This window comes from Schistocerca serialis, chromosome 1 (assembly GCF_023864345.2).
Source record: "Schistocerca serialis cubense isolate TAMUIC-IGC-003099 chromosome 1, iqSchSeri2.2, whole genome shotgun sequence".
NCBI classification, from domain to species: domain Eukaryota; kingdom Metazoa; phylum Arthropoda; class Insecta; order Orthoptera; family Acrididae; genus Schistocerca; species Schistocerca serialis.
The window spans coordinates 1,267,230,819-1,267,251,065 of NC_064638.1; the positions used below are offsets into that span (position 1 = coordinate 1,267,230,819).

General features: G+C 43.0%; 1 protein-coding gene across 1 annotated transcript in view; it reads left to right on the top strand.

Annotated features, from left to right (window-relative positions):
- Positions 1 to 20,247, top strand: part of LOC126456830 (Down syndrome cell adhesion molecule-like protein Dscam2) — a 416,068-nt gene that overhangs the window by 300,693 nt on the left and 95,128 nt on the right. The window contains exon 25 of the mRNA XM_050092636.1: positions 5,221 to 5,382. Within this exon, the coding sequence (XP_049948593.1) occupies positions 5,221 to 5,382 (162 nt within the window). The remainder of the gene's footprint in view (positions 1 to 5,220; positions 5,383 to 20,247) is intronic.

The following is a 20,247-nucleotide window of genomic DNA, read 5'->3' on the forward strand; positions in this document are numbered from 1 at the left end:
TGGTTCCTTTCAAAGGGCACGGCAGGCTTCCTTCCCCGTCCTTTCCTAATCCGATGCGACCGATGACCTCGCTGTCTGGTCTCCTTCCCCGAAACAACCAACCAACCTATTTAAAAAGACGCGGTTCATATACGTTTGACCTATGGCAGCGCCATCTAGCCGGCCAACAAGAGCGCCATCTGGTTTCCCCCTTCAAGCTAGACGAATTTCGTTCTTTGTAGTTTTTTCCTTTGATGCTTATTTCGTGAGATATTTGGCCCGGTCACTATCAATGGACCATCCTGTATACACTGATACGCCAAAACATTATGACCACAGCCCACTGTGACGTTGATGCCGCTTGTTGGCGTTGAGGGCACGTGACACGGTAACAAAAGTATCTAGGTCGAGCAGACACGAAGGAGGTATCACTCTAGCGAAGATATGGGTCGCAAATGTGGAAATCCGTTGAGATTAGCGACTTTGACAACGGGTAGATTATTATTACACGAAGCCTGTGAAGGAGTAGTTCGAAAACTGTGTGTGATCATCTACGGAAAGAGGCAGAAGGACAGTGAAACTACCACTAGGCGCTAAATGGTTGGACGTCCACGACTCTTCACACGACGTGGGGTTCGGAGGCTCGTCTGCTCTGTAAAATAGGACAGGTGGTGATCCGTGGCATCTCTGCTGAAAGAGCAAAATGCTGGTGCACGCACAAGTGTTTCGGATCACCACGTTCATCGTACGCTGTTGAACGTGGAGCTCCGCAGCAGACTACCCCCACTGTTCATATATTGACCCACTGACATCGTCAATTACGATTGCAGTGGGCATGGGACCGTCGGGATTCGACCGTCGATCAATGGAAACGATTCGGCTATTCGGATGAATCACATTTTTGCTACACTAGTTCGATGGTCGTCTCCATAAACGCCGTCACCGGAGTGTACGACGGCTCGAAACGTGCAGCGCGCCGCTACGCTTGCTGGTGGGAGCAGTATTATGCTATGGGAGACATTCTCCTACGCTTGCATGGGACTCGACTTAGTAATCGAAGACGCGCTGACGGCTGCGAACCTCCTGCATCCCTTCATGGGTTGTTTTGGGGGTGGAGACCAGACAGCGAGGTCATCGGTCTCGTCGGAGTAGGGAAGGATGGGGAAGAAAATCGCCCGTGCCCTTTGAAAGGAACCTGGAGCAATTTAGGGAAATCACTGGAAACCTAAATCAGCATGGCCCGACGCGGGATTGAACCGTTGTCCTCCCGCATGCGAGTCACCCATACATCTTCATGCCTTCCCCGAGGGTGGTGTCATCTTTCAGCAGTATAACTGTCAGTGTCTCGGAGCCAGAAACATGTTGCAGTGGTTTGAGAAGCATTTTAATTAACTCCCGATGATCTCCCGGTGACCAAATTCGCCTGTGGAACACATATGGGTCACTGCCGTGCGACATCACGCTAATCAGCGGCCCATTATTTACGCGAATTACATGGCCACATACCTCCACAAATTTACCAGCAAACCGTCGGATCCCTCATACACAGAAACAGTTATGTATTTCGTTTCAAAGACGGACAAACAACCAGCTAAGAAGTTGGTCATAATGTTTTGTACCATGAGTGTAGAGTGATTATAATTAAACTTTCGCTTCTTGAGAGGTACCACATGAAAAACGTTTGATCGTAGGACAATGATGCTTTGTGGAAACGTTTTCAAGGACATGCGCAAGAGGAAAGACAAATAAACCACTGAAATAATTAATTTTAATTTCCACATGTGAGAGTAACATTTGTTAATCGCATACTGTATTCACCTTCCGGGTTACAAACGTTGCTCAGTGTGACAACCATGAGCATCGACGACTGCTGCCCGAAACATCTTGGATGGGATGCTAGCCACCTCCCTCCCTATGCTCATCTTCAACCTTCAACACGTGTTAGTGTCCTGTTGACAAACCCTGTCCTTCAGGTAACCACACACCCAGAAATCACACGGGTTCAGATCTGATGATCTCGGTGGGCACGCTCTATTAGATTAAATTAGATCAGATTAGATTAATACTAGTTCCATGGATCATGAATACGATATTTCGTAATGATGTGGAACGAGTCAAATTTTCCAATACAAGACATAATTAAGTTAATTTAACAACATACTTAAGTTAATATAACAACTTTTTTATTTTTTCTGTTTTTTTATTTTTTTATTTTTTATTTTTTTATTTTTTATTTTTAATATATTTTGTTTTTTTTTCTTTTTTTTCTTAATTTATATCTAAAATTTCCTCTATGGAGTAGAAGGAGTTGTCATTCAGAAATTCTTTTAATTTCTTCTTAAATACTTGTTGGTTATCTGTCAGACTTTTGATACTATTTGGTAAGTGACCAAAGACTTTAGTGCCAGTATAATTCACCCCTTTCTGTGCCAAAGTTAGATTTAATCTTGAATAGTGAAGATCATCCTTTCTCCTAGTATTGTAATTACGCACACTACTATTACTTTTGAATTGGGTTTGGTTGTTAATAACAAATTTCATAAGAGAGTATATATACTGAGAAGCTACTGTGAATATCCCTAGATCCTTAAATAAATGTCTGCAGGATGATCTTGGGGGACTCCAGCTATTATTCTGATTACACGCTTTTGTGCAATAAATACTTTATTCCTCAGTGATGAATTACCCCAAAATATGATGCCATATGAAAGCTATGGAACGATCAGCCAATGATTCGCTTTTCCACAAATGTGTTACGGAGTGACTAAGCGAGTAACGTGTGGTGGAGTTCCATCATGCAGCAAAACGGTTGAGCAATTGAGTCCAAAGCTCTCCATTCCATAGAGCAGGGATCACATGTTGCAGAAGCACCTCACAGCACCTTGTGACATTCACACAGCATACCTTTGGTTCAAATGGTTCAAATGGCTCTGAGCACTATGCGACTTAACTTCTGAGGTCATCAGTCGCCTAGAACTTAGAACTACTTAAACATAACTAACCTAAGGACAGGCAGGATTCGAGCCAGGATTCGAACCTGCGACCGTAGCGGTCGCTCGGCTCCAGACTGTAGCGGCTAGAACCGCACGGCCACTCCGGCCGGCCCATACCTTTGGTCCACGGAGACCGAGTTTTACGTTGCCGTACCAGTACGGGCGCCTAACGGCAAGACGTGACACTAACACTACTAACAACGTTAATCCTGCAACGCACAGTATGAACACCATTCCTACAAAGTTGGATACATTCTACACTGGCTCTTGCAGCGAAAGTTTAATTATAACCACCCTGTACAATATACGTAGTAGTGTGCTCCCTGCCGCCGTTGGATAAGCATCTGCCAGCAGCAAGTCGTATACTCTTAGCTCACTTATTTGTTACATAGTTTAATTCTTAATTTCTTTGCGTGTTTTTGGGTACTTGTATTGTTTAATTCATAAATTTCGGGCGTATTATAGTATTTGAGAGTTGTAGCATCGCGCTTTAGTACCTGAATAGTGTAAAATCGCGTAGTCTCCTTCTGCCGCCGAGCAGTGTGTCAGCAGTGCGCAAGTAGCAGCATTACTGCATTTACTAGGCAATCATGTATTTTAATAACCGCTTAAATTTTGTGTCGAATTGTTTGTGCTCTCCGTAGATTATTTCAGACGTTCTTTGCACAACAGTTTTTAGCATGGAAAGGGACTGTGACTGCTGTGTTCGGATGCGGTCTGAGTTGGCATCCCTTCGCTCCCAGCTTCAGGCAGTGTTGGCTTCGGTCACACAGCTTGAGGCTGTTGCCAATGGGCATCACTGTGGGCGTCCGGATGGCCAGCTCGTCCCACGCATCCCCCGATCGGACTACGGCTGTGGTTGCCCGGGATACTGCCCACATTGAGCCTGACCCCTCACTCGTGGTAGAGTGGGAGGTCGACTCGAGGTGTGGCAGGGGGCGAAAGACACCGGAGGGCTGAACGGAAGGCCTCTCCAGTTTGTCTGACGAACCGGTTTCAGGCTCTGTCTCTGGCTGATACTGATCTTTGGCCGGACATGGCTGCTTGTCCTGTTCCAGAGGTTGCCCCTCAGTCTACAAGACCCGGGCAGTCGCTGAGGGTGGGCTTACTGGTAGTTGGGAGCTCCAACGTCAGGCGCGTAAAGGGGCCCCTTAGGGATATGGCAGCAAGAGAGGGGAAGAAAACCAATGTGCACTCCGTGTGCATACCGGGGGGAGTCATTCCAGATGTGGAAAGGGTCCTTCCGGATGCCATGAAGGGTATAGAGTGCACCCATCTGCAGGTGGACGCTCATGTCGGCACCAATGATGTGTGTCGCTATGGATCGGAGGAAATCCTCTCTGGCTTCTGGCGGCTATCTGATTTGGTGAAGACTACCAGTCTCGCTAGCGGGATGAAAGCAGAGCTCACCATCTGCAGCATCGTCGACAGGACTGACTGCAGACCTTTGGCACTGACCCTTAACATAGACAAATGTAATGTATTGCGAATACATAGAAAGAAGGGTCCTTTATTGTATGATTATATGATAGCGGAACAAACACTGGTAGCAGTTACTTCTGTAAAATACCTGGGAGTATGCGTGCGGAACGATTTGAAGTGGAATGATCATATAAAATTAATTGTTGGTAAGGCGGGTACCAGGTTGAGATTCATTGGGAGAGTCCTTAGAAAATGTAGTCCACCAACAAAGGAGGTGGCTTACAAAACACTCGTTCGACCTATACTTGCGTATTGCTCATCAGTGTGGGATCCGTACCAGGTCGGGTTGACAGAGGAGATAGAGAAGATCCAAAGAAGAGCGGATCGTCTCGTCACAGGGTTATTTGGTAAGCGTGATAGCGTTACGGAGATGTTTAGCAAACTCAAGTGGCAGACTCTGCAAGAGAGGCGCTCTGCGTCGCGGTGTTGCTTGCTGTCCAGGTTTCGAGAGGTTGCGTTTCTGGATGAGGTACCGAATATATTGCTTCCCCCTACTTATACCTCCCGAGGAGATCACGAATGTAAAATTAGAGAGATTCGAGTGCGCACGGAGGCTTTCCGGCAGTCGTTCTTCCCGCGAACCATACGCGACTGGAACGGAAAGGAAGGTAATTGCAGTGACACGTAGGGTGCTCTCCGCCACACACCGTTGAGTGGCTTGCGGAGTATAAATGTAGATGTAGATGTATTATCTCAAATGCTGTCCTGCATCAACAATTCTACTGGAGTACATCCCAATACCTGAATTCCAATTAAATACTTTCAGATCGTCGAACGGTAGGAAGTGAAGTGAAGAGGACGCCCAATTTGGAAACCTACCTGCATGGCCTTCTCAAGTTCACAAACTACTCCCTGAGGTTGTTGGCTTTCACAAATGTTGGAGACGGAGTCATGAGCCACGCTGTCTTCTGCTCAACGGAACAGGATGGTAGGTTAACATCTCAATAATTCTCCTTATATTTAATAGTTTTGTATTTAATAGTTAAAAAGTAGAAAGTAATTATTTAAATAAATATTCATTTTTGATTTGTTGTTGTTGTGGTCTTCAGTCTACTCTATCCTGTGCAAGCTTCTTCATCTCCCAGTACCTAATGCAACCTACATCCTTCTGAATCTGCTCAGTGTATTCATCTCTTGGTCTCCCTCTACGGTTTTTACCCTCCATGCTGCCCTCCAATACTAAATGTCCTACCAACCGATCCCTTCTTCCAGTTAAGTTGTGCCACAAATTTCTCTTCTCCCCAATTCTATTCAATACCTCCTCATTAGTTACGCGATCAATTCTCAACTGGTGACTGATTCGGCGACCTTGTTGGGGTTAGCCAAGCACGAAGACAATCAGTAGAAACTGGCACCATGTGCGGGAGAGCGTTATCTTGCTGAAATGTAAGCTCATGATGACTTGCCAAGAAGGGAAACAAAACGTGGCTTGCAATATCGTCGACGTACCACTGTGTTTTAAGGAAGCCGTGGTTGATAACCAGAAGGGTCCCACTATGAAAAGAAACCGCACCCCAGACCACCACTCCTGGTTCTCGGCCGTATGGTGGGCGACAGTCAGCCAGGAATCTCACCGACTGGAATAGAATCGCCTTCAGTGATTAGCTATGCTTCATTTTTATTGGATTTAAAATTTTCAAACGAGAAGTCTGAACACACGTTCGATATATTTCGTAAACGAACGACAACAGGCATAATTACCCACGACCAATCATGCCACCATGGTGCACACAGACTCGTATATTTTCATTCTATGATAAACGGATTGATCAACTTACCGCTGGAAAAGAAAAAATTTGAGAAAGAACTAGATCTTCTCCGAAACATGGCTAAAAATAGCGGTTATCCTAGAAATCAGTGGATACTTTATTCGAAAAGAAAACTGATCAAACACATGCCAATCCCTAGATGAAACAACTTTAACCAGTGACACAAATGAAGAACAGAAAAATAAAGTTCTTGTATGGCTATATCTACCTATTGTTCCAGATAAAATTACTGGATGTTTCAAGAGCACAAAATTATACAGTAGGTACAGGAGCACTGACAATCTACAACCATTAATGAGACACATACCAACTAAGTCAGATCATTTTCGCAGCCAGGAATCAACAAAATTAACTGCGAACACTCCTCATATTTTTATATCGGAGAAACAGGAAGGAGAGTTAGTACACAGTTTAAACAACACACGACAATAAGCGATAGTAACCCGTCCACCTTTGGTGCACACGCCAGACACAGGGTACCTAATACAGATGAAGCGCTTCAAATATTACGTAAGTTATAGAAAGGAAAAATCATGGACGTAGTGGAAGAAATTGAAATTTACGTCCATCTGAAAGGCAGTCGGACAGAGTTTTTAATGAACAAAAATACCTGCGAAATGGAAAATTCATAGACAAATTTTTACCAGTTCTACGACGAAGCATTATAGAACCATAGAATGTATAATTATCACTCATTAATAAACATGATTGTAATGCGAAAGATTACGCAATCATAAAGCAGTTTTTACTCATCTGTCATATTTTCAGTACTGTTTCATTACATTATGGTGATCGACGTGTTATATACAAGATCTTTACAACAACTATTCAAAAATGATTTGCTTCCACAGTAACAGAAAAAATATTAAAAGTTATTTTCATGAAATTTCATACGGTCATATTTACGCCAATGATGCACGATAATTAAATATAACTGAGAACAAAGAAACATATAGGTTAATTATTAAATTACTGTAAAATAATTACACACATCAAAAAAAAGTTTTGCATCACCTCGGTTCCGAGAGTTCCGGAATCAGTACAGAAAATTCGAATACAGATCAACATAAACATCATTTCCGCCTTTTTTATTGCTCATGAAAACAACACATTGCGTGTTGTATCACCATACAGCGATATCTTCAGAGGTGATGGTACAGATTGGTGTACACACCGGTACCTCTAATACCCAGTAGCACGTCTTCATGCATTAATGCATGCCTGTATTCGTCGTGGCATACTATCCTCAAGGGACTGTTGGTCCATATTGTCCCACTCCTCAACGGCGATTCGACGTAGATCCCTCAGAGTGGTTGGTGGGTCACGTCATCCATAAACAGTCTTTTCAATCTATCCCAGGCATGTTCGATAGGGCTCATGTCTGGAGAACATGCTGGCCACTTTAGTCGCGCGATGTCGTTACCCTGAAGGAAATCATTCACAAGATGTGCACGATGGGGGCGTGAATTGTCGTCCATGAAGACGAATGCTTCGCCAATATGCTGCCAATATGGTTGCACTATCGGTCGGAGGATGGTATTCACGTATCGCATAGCCGTTACGGCGCCTTTCATGACCACCAGCGGCGTATGTCGGCCCCACATAATGCCACCCCAAAACAGCAGTGAACCTGCACCTTGCTGCCCGCATCTCGTGGTCGTGCGGTAGCGTTCTCGCTTCCCACGCCCGGGTTCCCGGGTTCGATTCCCGGCGGGGTCAGGGATTTTCTCTGCTTCGTGATGGCTGGGTGTTGTGTGCTGTCCTTAGGTTAGTTAGGTTTAAGTAGTTCTAAGTTCTAGGGGACTTATGACCACAGCAGTTGAGTCCCATAGTGCTCAGAGCCATTTGAACCATTTTGCACCTTGCTGCACTCGCTGGACAGTGTGTCTAAGGCGTTCAGCCTGGCAGGGTTGCTTCCAAACACGTCTCCGACGATTGTCTGGTGAAAGGCAAATGCGCCACTCATCGCTGGAGAGAACATGATGACAATCCTGAGCGGTCCACTCGGCACGTTGTTGGGCCCATCTGTACCGCGCTGCATGGTGTCGTGGTTGCAAAGATGGACTTCGTCATGGACGTCGGGAGTGAAGTTCCGCATCATGCAGCCTATTACGCAGAGTTTGAGTCGTAACACCACGTCCTGTGGCTGGCATGGCCGTCTTGGCATGGTTGAACTACAGACAACACGAGCCGCGTACCGCCTTCCTGTTGGAATTACTGGAACTGATCGGCTGTCGGACCCTCTCCGTCTAATAGGCGCTGCTCATACATGGTCTTTGGGCGAGTTTAGTGGCATCTCTGAACAGTCAAAGGCACTGTGTCTGTGATACAATATCCACAGTCAACGTCTATCTTCAGGAATTCTGGTAACAAGAGGTGATGCAAAACTTTTTTTGATGTGTATGTAATCTTCCTAGCGTAAGAACGTTAACAACATCGACCGTATGTGTAAGAATAAGACCTTATGTGTAAGAGCTTAGCAACAATTGCTCGAAAGTAACATGCTCCTATAATAGCGAAAAACCTTTTCTGATTTATTTCATGACTACTACGTGCAGTCACAGGAACAGAGCCTTACATGGCATAATATATTACTAAAGAATAGTTCATAAAGTAAGTTATAATGCGCCTAGTGTATCAAGAAACATGACTTACTCCTATGTTAAAAACCATAAACCACACTAATATATCCAGTGTATAATGCTTCCGTTAAATGGCCTAAGGATGAAAATGTACAATCATACATGAAATAAAGAGAATGGCAGCTGAAGGCATCATGAAATCACTGAAAAAATTCCACGCCTCGTTTTGTTGCCCTTCACGGCAAGCCACCCAGGTCTTATATTTCAGCCAGATAATGCCCATGTGCATACGGCGTGAATTTGTGTTGTCTGTCGTCGTGCTTGCCAAACCCTACGTTGGCCAACGATATCGACGGATCCCTCCCCAACTCAGAACGTATGGAGCTTTATGGGCAGCACCCTCCAACCAGCTTTGAATTTTGAATGTGCCAATTGGATATAATGTGCCCTCAGGTCGAAATCTAAAAACTCTGTCAGTGAAATCCAAACCTAGTAATTGCTTTTATATGGGCCAGAGGTGAACCAACGCGTTATTGACCAACTCAATTTGTACTGCTCTTTCTCTTATTAAAATTATCCAATTTCTTGGAAATTGTAATCATTTGTTTGTCTGTGTGTGTGTGTGTGTGTGTGTGTGTGTGTGTGTGTGCATTACTTCTACCTATTTCCGTCCCTTTCAGATAACTCCTTCTTGGGCGTCGTATTTTTTTATTTTATTATTATGGTCTATTGTTGTCAAACAGAGAAGCTAGCTATCACCGTCTTTTATTAAAAGTACAGTTTCTTTCTGCAGCCTTGGAAAGAGCCTTTGATGAGTTCTTCAGTATCATAACATGTGTGTAACTTGATCAAATAGTGACAATATAGCAGCGTCGCAAACCAGTGTCGCGCTGTCTGGACAAGAGATCATCAAACGCCTGCAGTGTGCCAGATGTTACCAAACGCGCGATTCCGATCCATTTCGTGTGTTCACCTGCGAGCAAGAAGCCCTTTAGTTTGTGCTCTGCTGCTGCGATCAAGCTACTTGCTCCTGACGCTATTCGTACTACACTGCATATGCGACAGTCGAAGAAATAGTGGAGAATGTCACCGAACTGTCATAGTAGCGCTGCAATTGTATGCTCAAAGGCTCCTGTTCGTGCAAATCCATCATGACCTGTATTAGCAACCGTTATTAAACTTTTTTTAAGAATCTGCAAGTGGAAGAGTAAAGTACGCCAACGAAAAAGATGAGAGATGCAACTAAAATTTTAGCAGTAATAAAATAGAATCCACATGTGGGATCAACCAAGTAAGCGTTCTGCGAAATCGTAATTCCTATATATTTAATCCTAGACAGACGTAACATCCTCAAAACCAAATGGCAAAGATTTTGCATATCGATTAGAACTCTCCGAATGGGATCTACCCAAACTGCAAGGGTATGCGGGCGCTCCTATGCAACACAAAATGGCCCACAGGCTACCAGACTAAATATGTCTGGACTCTCCTCTGAGGGGAAAAATTAAATGTTTACAAGGGAAAACCGACGACTCCCTATGTCACGAGGCTGTTCTACGATAAGTCCAAATGCAGTTCAATGCAAAGTGTAGAGTTACTCATCCAGGACCGCTTTCTAACATATATCAGTTTTCAGTGTCAAACGTTTGAGTTCTTAACGTAATATTCGTAATAATCAACACACGAAACTTACCCTAGTTACATCTTTACTTACATTTCACACAGAAGCGGTTGTAACGCCGGAAATGCATATCCTCCTATTTACATCTATTGTACTATTATTTTTTTCCTCGTTTTGTTACCTCAAGATATGACATTTCTGTCTCTTTATATATTGTAATTGTTTTACTGTTTGTATATATATATTTCTGCACTTATTTCGATGAATAACTGGTTTGTTTCGTAAATATTATTTGTATTTTTACGCTGGGTCTTGCCTAGGGAAAACTGCTATCGAACGATTACATCGATAGGTCGTGTGAAGACTCAAAGTGTGTAGGATCTTTGGTAGTGTTAACTCTGCCGCGTGAAGCGCGGGCAGATCAGGGAGAGTCTGGCGGGAGTAGCGAGTGGAGCAGGTGTTGTGTGACGCTCCCGCGAGTTGCCGCGCTTTCGGGGTTTGGCAGCATGCAATTGCGCTCGACTCGCGATGATAGTTTCTGACATGGTGTCGCGGACGGGAAGCATTAGCTGGCGCACATCAAGAGCCCGTTTCGCCTGGTGACCGTGTCGAGAAGAAGGCGCGCCAACATCCAGCTTCTGCAACAGCGACGGCCGACAATGAGTGACTGTCGCCACCTCCTCGATCGACGGCTTCAAACCTTCAATCAACCAACAAGGAAGACTAAAAGCACGTAAAGTTTCAGAACTGTATGGCAGACCTCAGCTTTTCAAATTGTTCCATTTGCCTCGCAAAATTACAGCAACTTAGCATGAACCTTTGTTGCTCATTGTCCCAATTGCATTGCCAAGCAGGGTCCCTTCCTTTTCCGAAATGAACCCGAGTGTCGTTGAAATTCAAACGCCAGCATTAAAATAATATAATTAGATTTCACTGCTTTAATTTCAAAGTTCAGTAGCTGGCTACAATATTTAGGTTACACGAGCACAAATTTAGAGTGCGAGTTTTGTTAGCATATTTTAGCTTACCTGTGACTGCAGCTCAGCTTGGTACGTACTAAATTTTACTATTGTTAATAGTTCAGAATCATTTAATTCAAGTTCAAAGTTAAATCTCTTGTTTCTAAATTGCGTAGAGTCAAGTTGCTTTTGAAATGATTGTTGAGGTAGTCCAAGACTAACCGTATTTTACTGGATTTCGATGTGCTTCAGAAAGAAAGCTCACTATTAACTTCAGTCACTAAATTAACTTTCGATTTTCCGGTTTTATTAATTCTTTTGCTAAATTAAGTCAGAGTGTAGCGAAATTTATTACTTCTGACAAACTTTCAGTTTTCACACTACACGTGTCAACCTTCAGTTGCCACGCTTCTAGTGTTAATTATATGTGTAATAACCTTTCTTTTTCAGTTACTATAGTAATTGTCCTTAGGACTGGCGACCGTGATTTCCCCCAAATCTCAAATATCTAATTACCGCTAGTTAATTGTTAACGTAACGGCCGCACATTTACTTTCTTTATTATCTTTACCCCTTTTCAAAATTAATTTCCACCAGTTTCATTTGCATTTTTCCTTTCATTTAGATGTAACCCTTTCCTCCCTCTTTACCGACAGGTTAACTTCGGTGACGATTGCTTTTCCAAAACTCCCATTAGGTACACGCGGTTTAATTTTTCACTGTCATTAAGGTCGATAAGTGAGGGGGGAGGTTACACGTGGCGACCTGGTGACAGGACAATCTTCAAATTTGAGGTTGTTCTGGACACGAATTTTGCATTGTGCAAATCTCGTAACAAAGTACTGGTTACGAAATGGTCGATACGTCAGCGAGAATATTCGTGTGAGGAATCCTAATTAGAGTTGAGATTTTGCATTTATATTGAAAATTATTAAAATGAGTGAAGGCAACAATTGCCAAAATTTGGTAGACTTGGATACGGAACAATCGGTCGAACAGTGGGAAACGCGTACCGCGGTACCCATTGTTCAGGGGCAGGCGGCTAGCATGAAAGATGCGACCGCCGAAACGCAACAAAGAGCAGAAATGGAATTCCAGACTTTAGAAAATGTTTCGGAATCGGAAGTGATTAAAGAGGAAGCCGCTACGGAAGTAAAACCGGTAGTTTCCGGGAATGTAACTGATTTATTGAATGTTTTGATTAACGAAATCAAGAGTCAATCGGCCAAGCAAGAAGCTCAGTCTGAAAAATTTGAACGGATGCTAGACAATCAGAACAAAGCTATTAATGTTGTTAACAACAATGTTGGAGTTGTTAACACAAAAGTTGATAAAATCAAAGAAGATATTGTTGTGATTAATAGCGAAATCGGTAATCTTAAACAGGAAATGATAGGCGTTCAGGCGGAAATTGCGAGCATAAATACTCGTTTTTATTCCGAAATTAGCAGAATCGAGAAAAGTGTAGGAGAATCAGTTGCTCCGATCATCGAGAATAAGGTGACGGAACAAATTCAATTAGTGAAAAAAGAGGATCAAAAGAAGGTGGAAACTTTAAAGGCTTTAGTATCCGAAGTAGATACCAAAGTGACGAAGCAGGCTAATACCTGCGAAGAGAAAAAGAGGGAAGTGGAAACGCTTGCGACAACCACTTGCCAAGTGATTACGAGGGTGTCGGAATTAGAAAGGAAACTTGACGAAAAACAGAGCTATGTGCCAATCTGTGCACATAGTTCGGAGTTGTTGACGAAAGAGGAGCGGTTCGACCCCTTGAAAAAAGGCGGTATACACCCGACAGATTTCATTAAAAATTGTGAAAGAGTTTTACCCAGATCATGGACTGATGAGAGAAAAATTAATGCGATTATTGATGTGTTGGCTGGTGATGCCAAGCGTTGGGGCTTAAACCTCAACATTACGAACCTGACTTTTGACGAATTTAAAAATTTGTTTCTGGCTGAATACTGGTCAGAGCAAAAACAGCAAAGTGTCTGGCGCGAATTTGTCGTATCGAGGCCTTTCGATGCGAATTCGCGCGGTTCGATGAAGGAGTTTTGTGAGGGCTGGATCCGCAAGTTGGAATATTTGCGTGACCGCCGCTCGGAATCCGAAATAGTCTGGGAACTCTACAAGAAGCTTCCAGATGATACAAAACGATACGTAGGAAGCAATTACAGGACAATCAATGATTTCCTGGAAAGAGTGGAGGACGAGGACAATTGGCGCAATAATCGCGACAGTGGCAGAGGCCGTGGTAACAACAATGGGTACCACAGCAACCACAACAACGATAACCACGGGAATAATGCATACCGCATCCATGGCAGCAATAACAATAATGGTTCGGACCGTAATAACAATCGGTACAATGCAAATAATAACAGGAATGACGGAAACCAGTATCATACTAACGTGATACGGGCTTCACAGAATAGTAATAACGCCAGAGGGTGTGATCAGCCGCCTCAGCAGCATCCGGGGACTGCATCTGCTCGGACGAGACAGGGAAACCATTAGCCGCGCCGGTGAGGGGCCGACCGGGCGTGGAGAAATTTTGGCGGCCCAATAACAGTAGAAAACTCAGGTGTCGTCGTTATGAAAATTCCGTATGGAATAATCAACGGCGGGAGAGTGTGCCAGTGTTAAGAGAAAGGAGTGCGCCCACAAGTAGTAGATCAGCTGTATACACGGCAGTAGAAGGTACACTCTTTGACATAAAACTTGACCGGCGGCCGGCCGCTTCAGAGGCTAAGTCCGCGCCGATCGCGACATGGGACAAAAAAACTGGCCAACTCGCTAATTCTCTAAGTCCGGTTATCTGCACAATCTGGCAACACTGTAGACTGCGGCACTTCCTGGAGGAAAACTTGTCCCATGATAGTGAAACTCTAGTCTGATTACGCCTGTGGTCTAGCGGTAGCGTGCGTTGTTTCTGTTCATAATGTCAGTGGATCGAGAGCAGCTGGCATAAAATATTTTTATAGCCTCTTCTGTCTGAATGCTGTAGACGTGAATGTAATGGTAGCGCAGATTCAATCTATTTCGCTTTGTGACACACCGATATCAAAATTTTATCCAGTAACGATTTTGCGGCAGATTTCCTGCAGACTGTCCTCCTCTGGACGCCGTATGCGGGAAAGCTCCGGGATCCATTTGCTGGCTACTGGCAGCGGCCGTGGCGACAGCAGCGGCGCTGCACTCCCCCGTTCTTTATCGAAAGCGCCTGCTACCGCTCATCGCTTTTGATGATTTAAAACGCTTTATTATTAAATGTCGCTCCACAGAAAATTTCTACACTTTCCATTCACGCTCAAAAGCAACGGAGACAGACGCCCTGATTAGTAGGCGGGTATTATATTACATTAATCGGCAAGAGCTGAGTATGGCCCGAAATTAATTTTATAGACTGGGACGAAATTAAACCACCTCACTACATTCGATGAATTTATAAATGCTTCATACCTCGTTTCTTTTCCTTTCAAACTCAATTATTTGTGCAACTTTTGGTCAATGTTTGGATGTTTTCGTCAAGCCAGAGTGAGCGTCTGTGGTGTAAAGTGTATTACAGTTCTTGTTTCATTCCTTATGGTACGTCTATGCGATAAACTGTGTGAATACCTTGCAATGCATGCTCTGTAGCAGTGCAGGAACACTGCACATTTGGAGTTCCATGTATGGGTTCATGAAGTAATTATTGTTGATCGGGAGTGATAGTTAAGGTCATCAGATTTAAACCAGAAAAATTTGTCGTTTTGAAGGTTTCAGAGAACGGAAAGGAATTGCTAACGCCGGTGTTAGAAAACGTCTACAGTTAAATGCTATTGCAAAAATTTAGAAGAAGGGAACTACATTAATAAACATGTGCACTTCATAAACAACCTTCTGACATGTTAGACCTATATGACGAACAAAGCTCAAATTTATATCGTTGACAGTCGGTTTGAATCTTTTCACGGTCTATTTTACAGTGAAGCACCTTGGAATTCGCAAAGCGACTTAATTTACTAAGTCGAAATCGGACGAAGATTGATGTTTAAAGGCATTCTTCAGATTTCGCATAAGAAATTTTTACTAGCAGTTTGCAACTCCATTAATTAAAATGAAAAATAAAAGGTTGTACTCAGCGGCTTCTACCGTGATTCGAACTGCTATGTCTTATAGTACAAGCACTGCAACGCACAAGGGAACCTTGTCATGATTACCACGAGAATGAAGAAATATGTTGGTAAGGATGGAAGCAAGAAGAGACGCAGTCAACAAATATTCTATTCCTCATGGCATTCATTTCATTTGACACGTAAGAAGAGGTAAAGCGGGAATTTACTTTCGTTAACACGAAAGATATGCCGCACATATTGATAACGAGGAAGTCTGCGTCTTCATACGTTTCCTCCTTGAAATCTGTATGCTATATTATATACTAAGTAGCCCGATCATTGTTTCAGTAATGTTACCCTCTTGTTTGACCCCGTAACGATGAACAGATTCCAAATGCATGTCTCCCTTCCTGGGTTGTTTTTTGTGTTTTATTGCTTGGAATTCCTGAAGCAGACCACTGTGCCTTCCCCCCTCGTGGGTTAGGTCTCAAAACTAAACCGCTTTGTATCCAGTGGCATAATTTATTCAGACAGCATCAGCATAAGACTATCAAACAAAGCCTTCCATTTACAGTTGCAGCACTCTAACCAGCACTGACCAAAGTGTAATCCACGGTCATGGTCCTAAATTACCAGCTGTCTGCTACTGTGGCAAAGTCCGTACTACACTGTCGATTCCGCAGCACCATTTTATCTGGTAACACTGTGTAGTTGCACAGTTGTGCTACCAGGTCTGTCCTCACACTGTCAACTTTATGTATCTCACTTCTCCTGTAGCGTAGATAACGAGGAGCCGAAGTAAATGACTGTATTCTGCATGATGTAACATTCAGTATTCCCTTCTTTCATAGCCACTCTTCATGTGCATCGATACCAAATAGGAATGCGAAAACTCTTGCGAGTGAGAGAATGACAATAACAATCGTAACAAGAACAAGCAAATAATGAATGATGTTTATTCCAACGCAGAACGAGAATGTCTTTAAATATAAAAATCTGTATCTATATCTATATTCATATCTATTGATCTTTGAGTTGGCACAATGCAAATATATTCTTAGCATTTAGTTACTGAATTTAGTTCTGGATGTTTGCAGAGAAAAGGAAAAGTCGGTACTTCTCGCTAGTGTAATATAATGTGAACCAGCAACTACCCTTTCCTTAGAACACGACTCAAGCAGGTCCTCAAGTAGGTAGCAAGGCACTGCTGCATTCTGTTCCCTGACATTGCTCTGATGACGGTTAATGCAGATAGTTCCGATTATGAAACACAAAACGTATTGCAGGTTAGTTCCTAGGATAGTAACATTAAATTTGCGTTGTAGACGGCACATGAACGTGACGACTATCCATATTACTCATCAATATAAAAAGACAATATTTAGGGAATTTAGCAGGATTACTCAAAATGAATTCTGAAATTGGGTGACTGACTGCACAGGTGCTAAACGTCGTCAAGAGTATACGATGTCCTAATAGCATTAGGAATATGAAGATCGTCTTCGACAGCTCGCAACTTTCACATTGCTATCTCCACCCTACTCCAGACAGCCCTCGATGGAGTTGCACGACGTTGCCGACGTTATGGAAGGCCTTCGAACGACAACAGACCACATATTGAAAAATACAAGCGAATTCTCTTGCAGCGTAAGCTTATTGTAACTAATCTAAAAATTATTGGAGTGGAACATTGTCCTATTCAAAAAAAGTAAAATGTTACACACTGTTGACGTCAAACAGACATTATCTATGTCCTGTCTTGTGTCCTACTCATCTATAATATCAAGTGTACTATGAAAATGATTATATATAATGGATGATAGGGTAATGCATTGATACCAGATGGTGGGGGCCGGCCGGTGTGGCCGTGCGGTTCTAGGCGCTTCAGTCTGGAACCGCGTGACCGCTACGGTCGCAGGTTCGAATCCTGCCTCGGGCATGGATGTGAGTGATGTCCTTAGGTTAGTTAGGTTTAAGTAGTTCTAAGTTCTAGGGGACTGATGACCTTAGAAGTTAAGTCCCATAGTGCTCAGAGCCATTTGAACCATTTGAACTATTTAACACAAAATGACATTAAAAATTAAAGTTATTCACGAGCAGCTAGTTGAGAATATGTATGAACATTAAATGACACGACGAACTGAAATAATATGACGAAGAGTTCAGCGCTCACTGGGAATAGAGCCCCACACATATCGTTGTTGACTACACACAAAGAGACGTCAGCTACCGAATTTTTCTCCACCAGCTGCTCAGAATAGCATCTTGAACTTACAGTCATCTCGCAAATAGTTCTGTGTCTCACTGGGAGTTAAAAACGTCAGATATCGTTAGTGTTGACAACGAATGAAAATACATTAAAAATCAAAATTATTATCCACCAGCAGATAGGTGTTCTCATGATAGAGCCTGATAATACATAATTAAATCTTTAGTGCCGGGCCAGGATTCGATCCCATTCACGCGTAATATGTGAAGGTGTTGAGGAATCTGCAGTTTTGAACAAACAACAAATTGTAGCCGAGCTGTATTGCCACGAAGGGATCAAATTCCGCGTTAAGGGCGGTCTGAGTTGCATTCCCAGTTTAGAACCAATTTTATCGACATACAGAAGCTCAAATAAAAGATGGAATAAGTGTCCTGTGACCATACATAGCGTTTGTGTCGTCACTTGAAATAAATAACTAGTATAAGAAAGGTTACTGGTGATAGAGTTTCTACATGTCGCCACTCCAGACTTTATTGTGGTTCAACCTACCGCCTACTTGGTAAAGAAGGAATATCATCTTTAATGTGAATTTTCAGACCACGCAGCCATTATATCTCCTCACTTGGTGTAGCCAGGAGAGAATGGAATCTGTCTCTCCCTATCTAAAATCATTGACGGAAGTGGGAATCGAACCCAGACCAGAGGTATAACAACCTACCATCCGTCCAACAGACCACGAAATCCTCTTCTCTGCGAGTCATTTTTCTATCGTAACGCAGTTGCGCCACACTGGATGAGAATTCTGACACACAGGCTCCCTGTAGTAATTTGCAGCATGTTCAGTTAATTCATTTACTTGGTTGACCGAATCACCATGAACTAGCTGCCTCGGCTACCCAGTGCATACATTCGACTATTTTGTAATCACAGAAATAAAATCACGTAACTGCCACCTACACACAACTGCCAACAGTGTAGGATGCAGAAGTTTAAATAGGAAGTGTTCCTTTCCACTTGAGCTATTCTATTGCGCTATCTGTTAATAGAAAACGTCGTTCAGTCCAAAAGAAAAGCTGTAACTGTTTGTCTCTCAGAAGTCAAGACCTGGCCATATGCATAATCTAACAGTGCTGTGGAATCCAAAAGTTCTGGAGGAATAGTTACCGAGCTCTGGAGCTACTGTAGCTACGTGTCAGCTTGTAGCATAGATAAGATTTCGCGAGTTCGAATACATTCAGTGCTACATTTTTTAAAACGCAATTCTGCTCTCTGCTGAAGGTATCAATCTAATGGAACTTTGAACATAATTCCCTTCACTTCTCAACCCAAAGTAGTCGCATGTGGAAAAAGGGCTAACTACTGTGACATTTTGTTCTATTCAGGTTTAATAGACAGCAGGCAGCAGATGCATCTCGAAGATGTGCAGGGAGAGCGCATCGTGCCATAATATGTCAGAAAAGTATTTTCTATATTAGCCGTCGAGTGGTAGTGATATTTTATTCTTCTTCAAACTTTGTTTGACAGCTTTAACTCAGAACAAGTTTTCTACATGCATGTAATCAATAAACTGCATGTGCATTGTCAGACTGTCATAGGTAACATCTGAGAATTCGCATATATCGTTGATGATTAATTTCTCTCTCATGTTTACTATTGTTTTAACAACACTAAAGGAAACCTTACGAAAATTGTGCACTGTATTATAAGAAATGAAATAAAACTAACCATGGTAACCTTACGACGAAAGTATCTGTAAACAAGCATGCCTCTATCGACACGAATTAGTAAAATACTACTCACTTAGATTTTGATTGGGTCTGTGTTTAATTGGTATGCTGTGTCATACTCAAGAGGTATGCAAATGTGGCATTTCATAAATATAGTTACGTATTCCTAGAAACCCAAAATTCGCTTGTCAGCAGCGGAAGGAGGCCTTACCTGTTGTGCAGCATTGTAAGTTTTTCAACATTGCACTATGAGCTGAAAGCATTTTCTTGCGATTTCCTTATTGATGTTTGATCTGACTGCTTGCAGCTCTTTCACAGAAGGGATAAAAACGTTACAGTCAGTGAGACCGGAACTGCGAACCGTAACAGACGCTTTTTCACAGCTCCGCACGTTACCACGGAGCTTTCGAGGAGGTATGGGTCTTAGCTTCCTATTACGAGGGCAATAGTAACTAGAACTCGTAAACCGCTATTTGAATGTCGAGATTAGTTGCGGTTTCCACCTGCAACGACTTTCCTGGGCTGGAAACCGTAAATTTTCAATCTTTTGTTACCCTGCAAGCGATAATAACTCGGATTATTCAATGGAAATGACAGGTAAAATCAAGTGAACTTTGAGGCTTAATTCCGTGCACACCAGGAAGTAACTCGTCGATCACAGAGTTGCCAAACATACGTTGCCTTGTTGCCAAATCTCAGTTACAGTACCAGCAGGAAGAAGACGAACCGATGTGATCCTACAGCGGTCTGGGAAGTGACCATAGCTGGTGTCTCCAAGTCACGGCTGCTACGGCCTGGGATACGTAATGCGTCTGATTCGCTTTCTGTA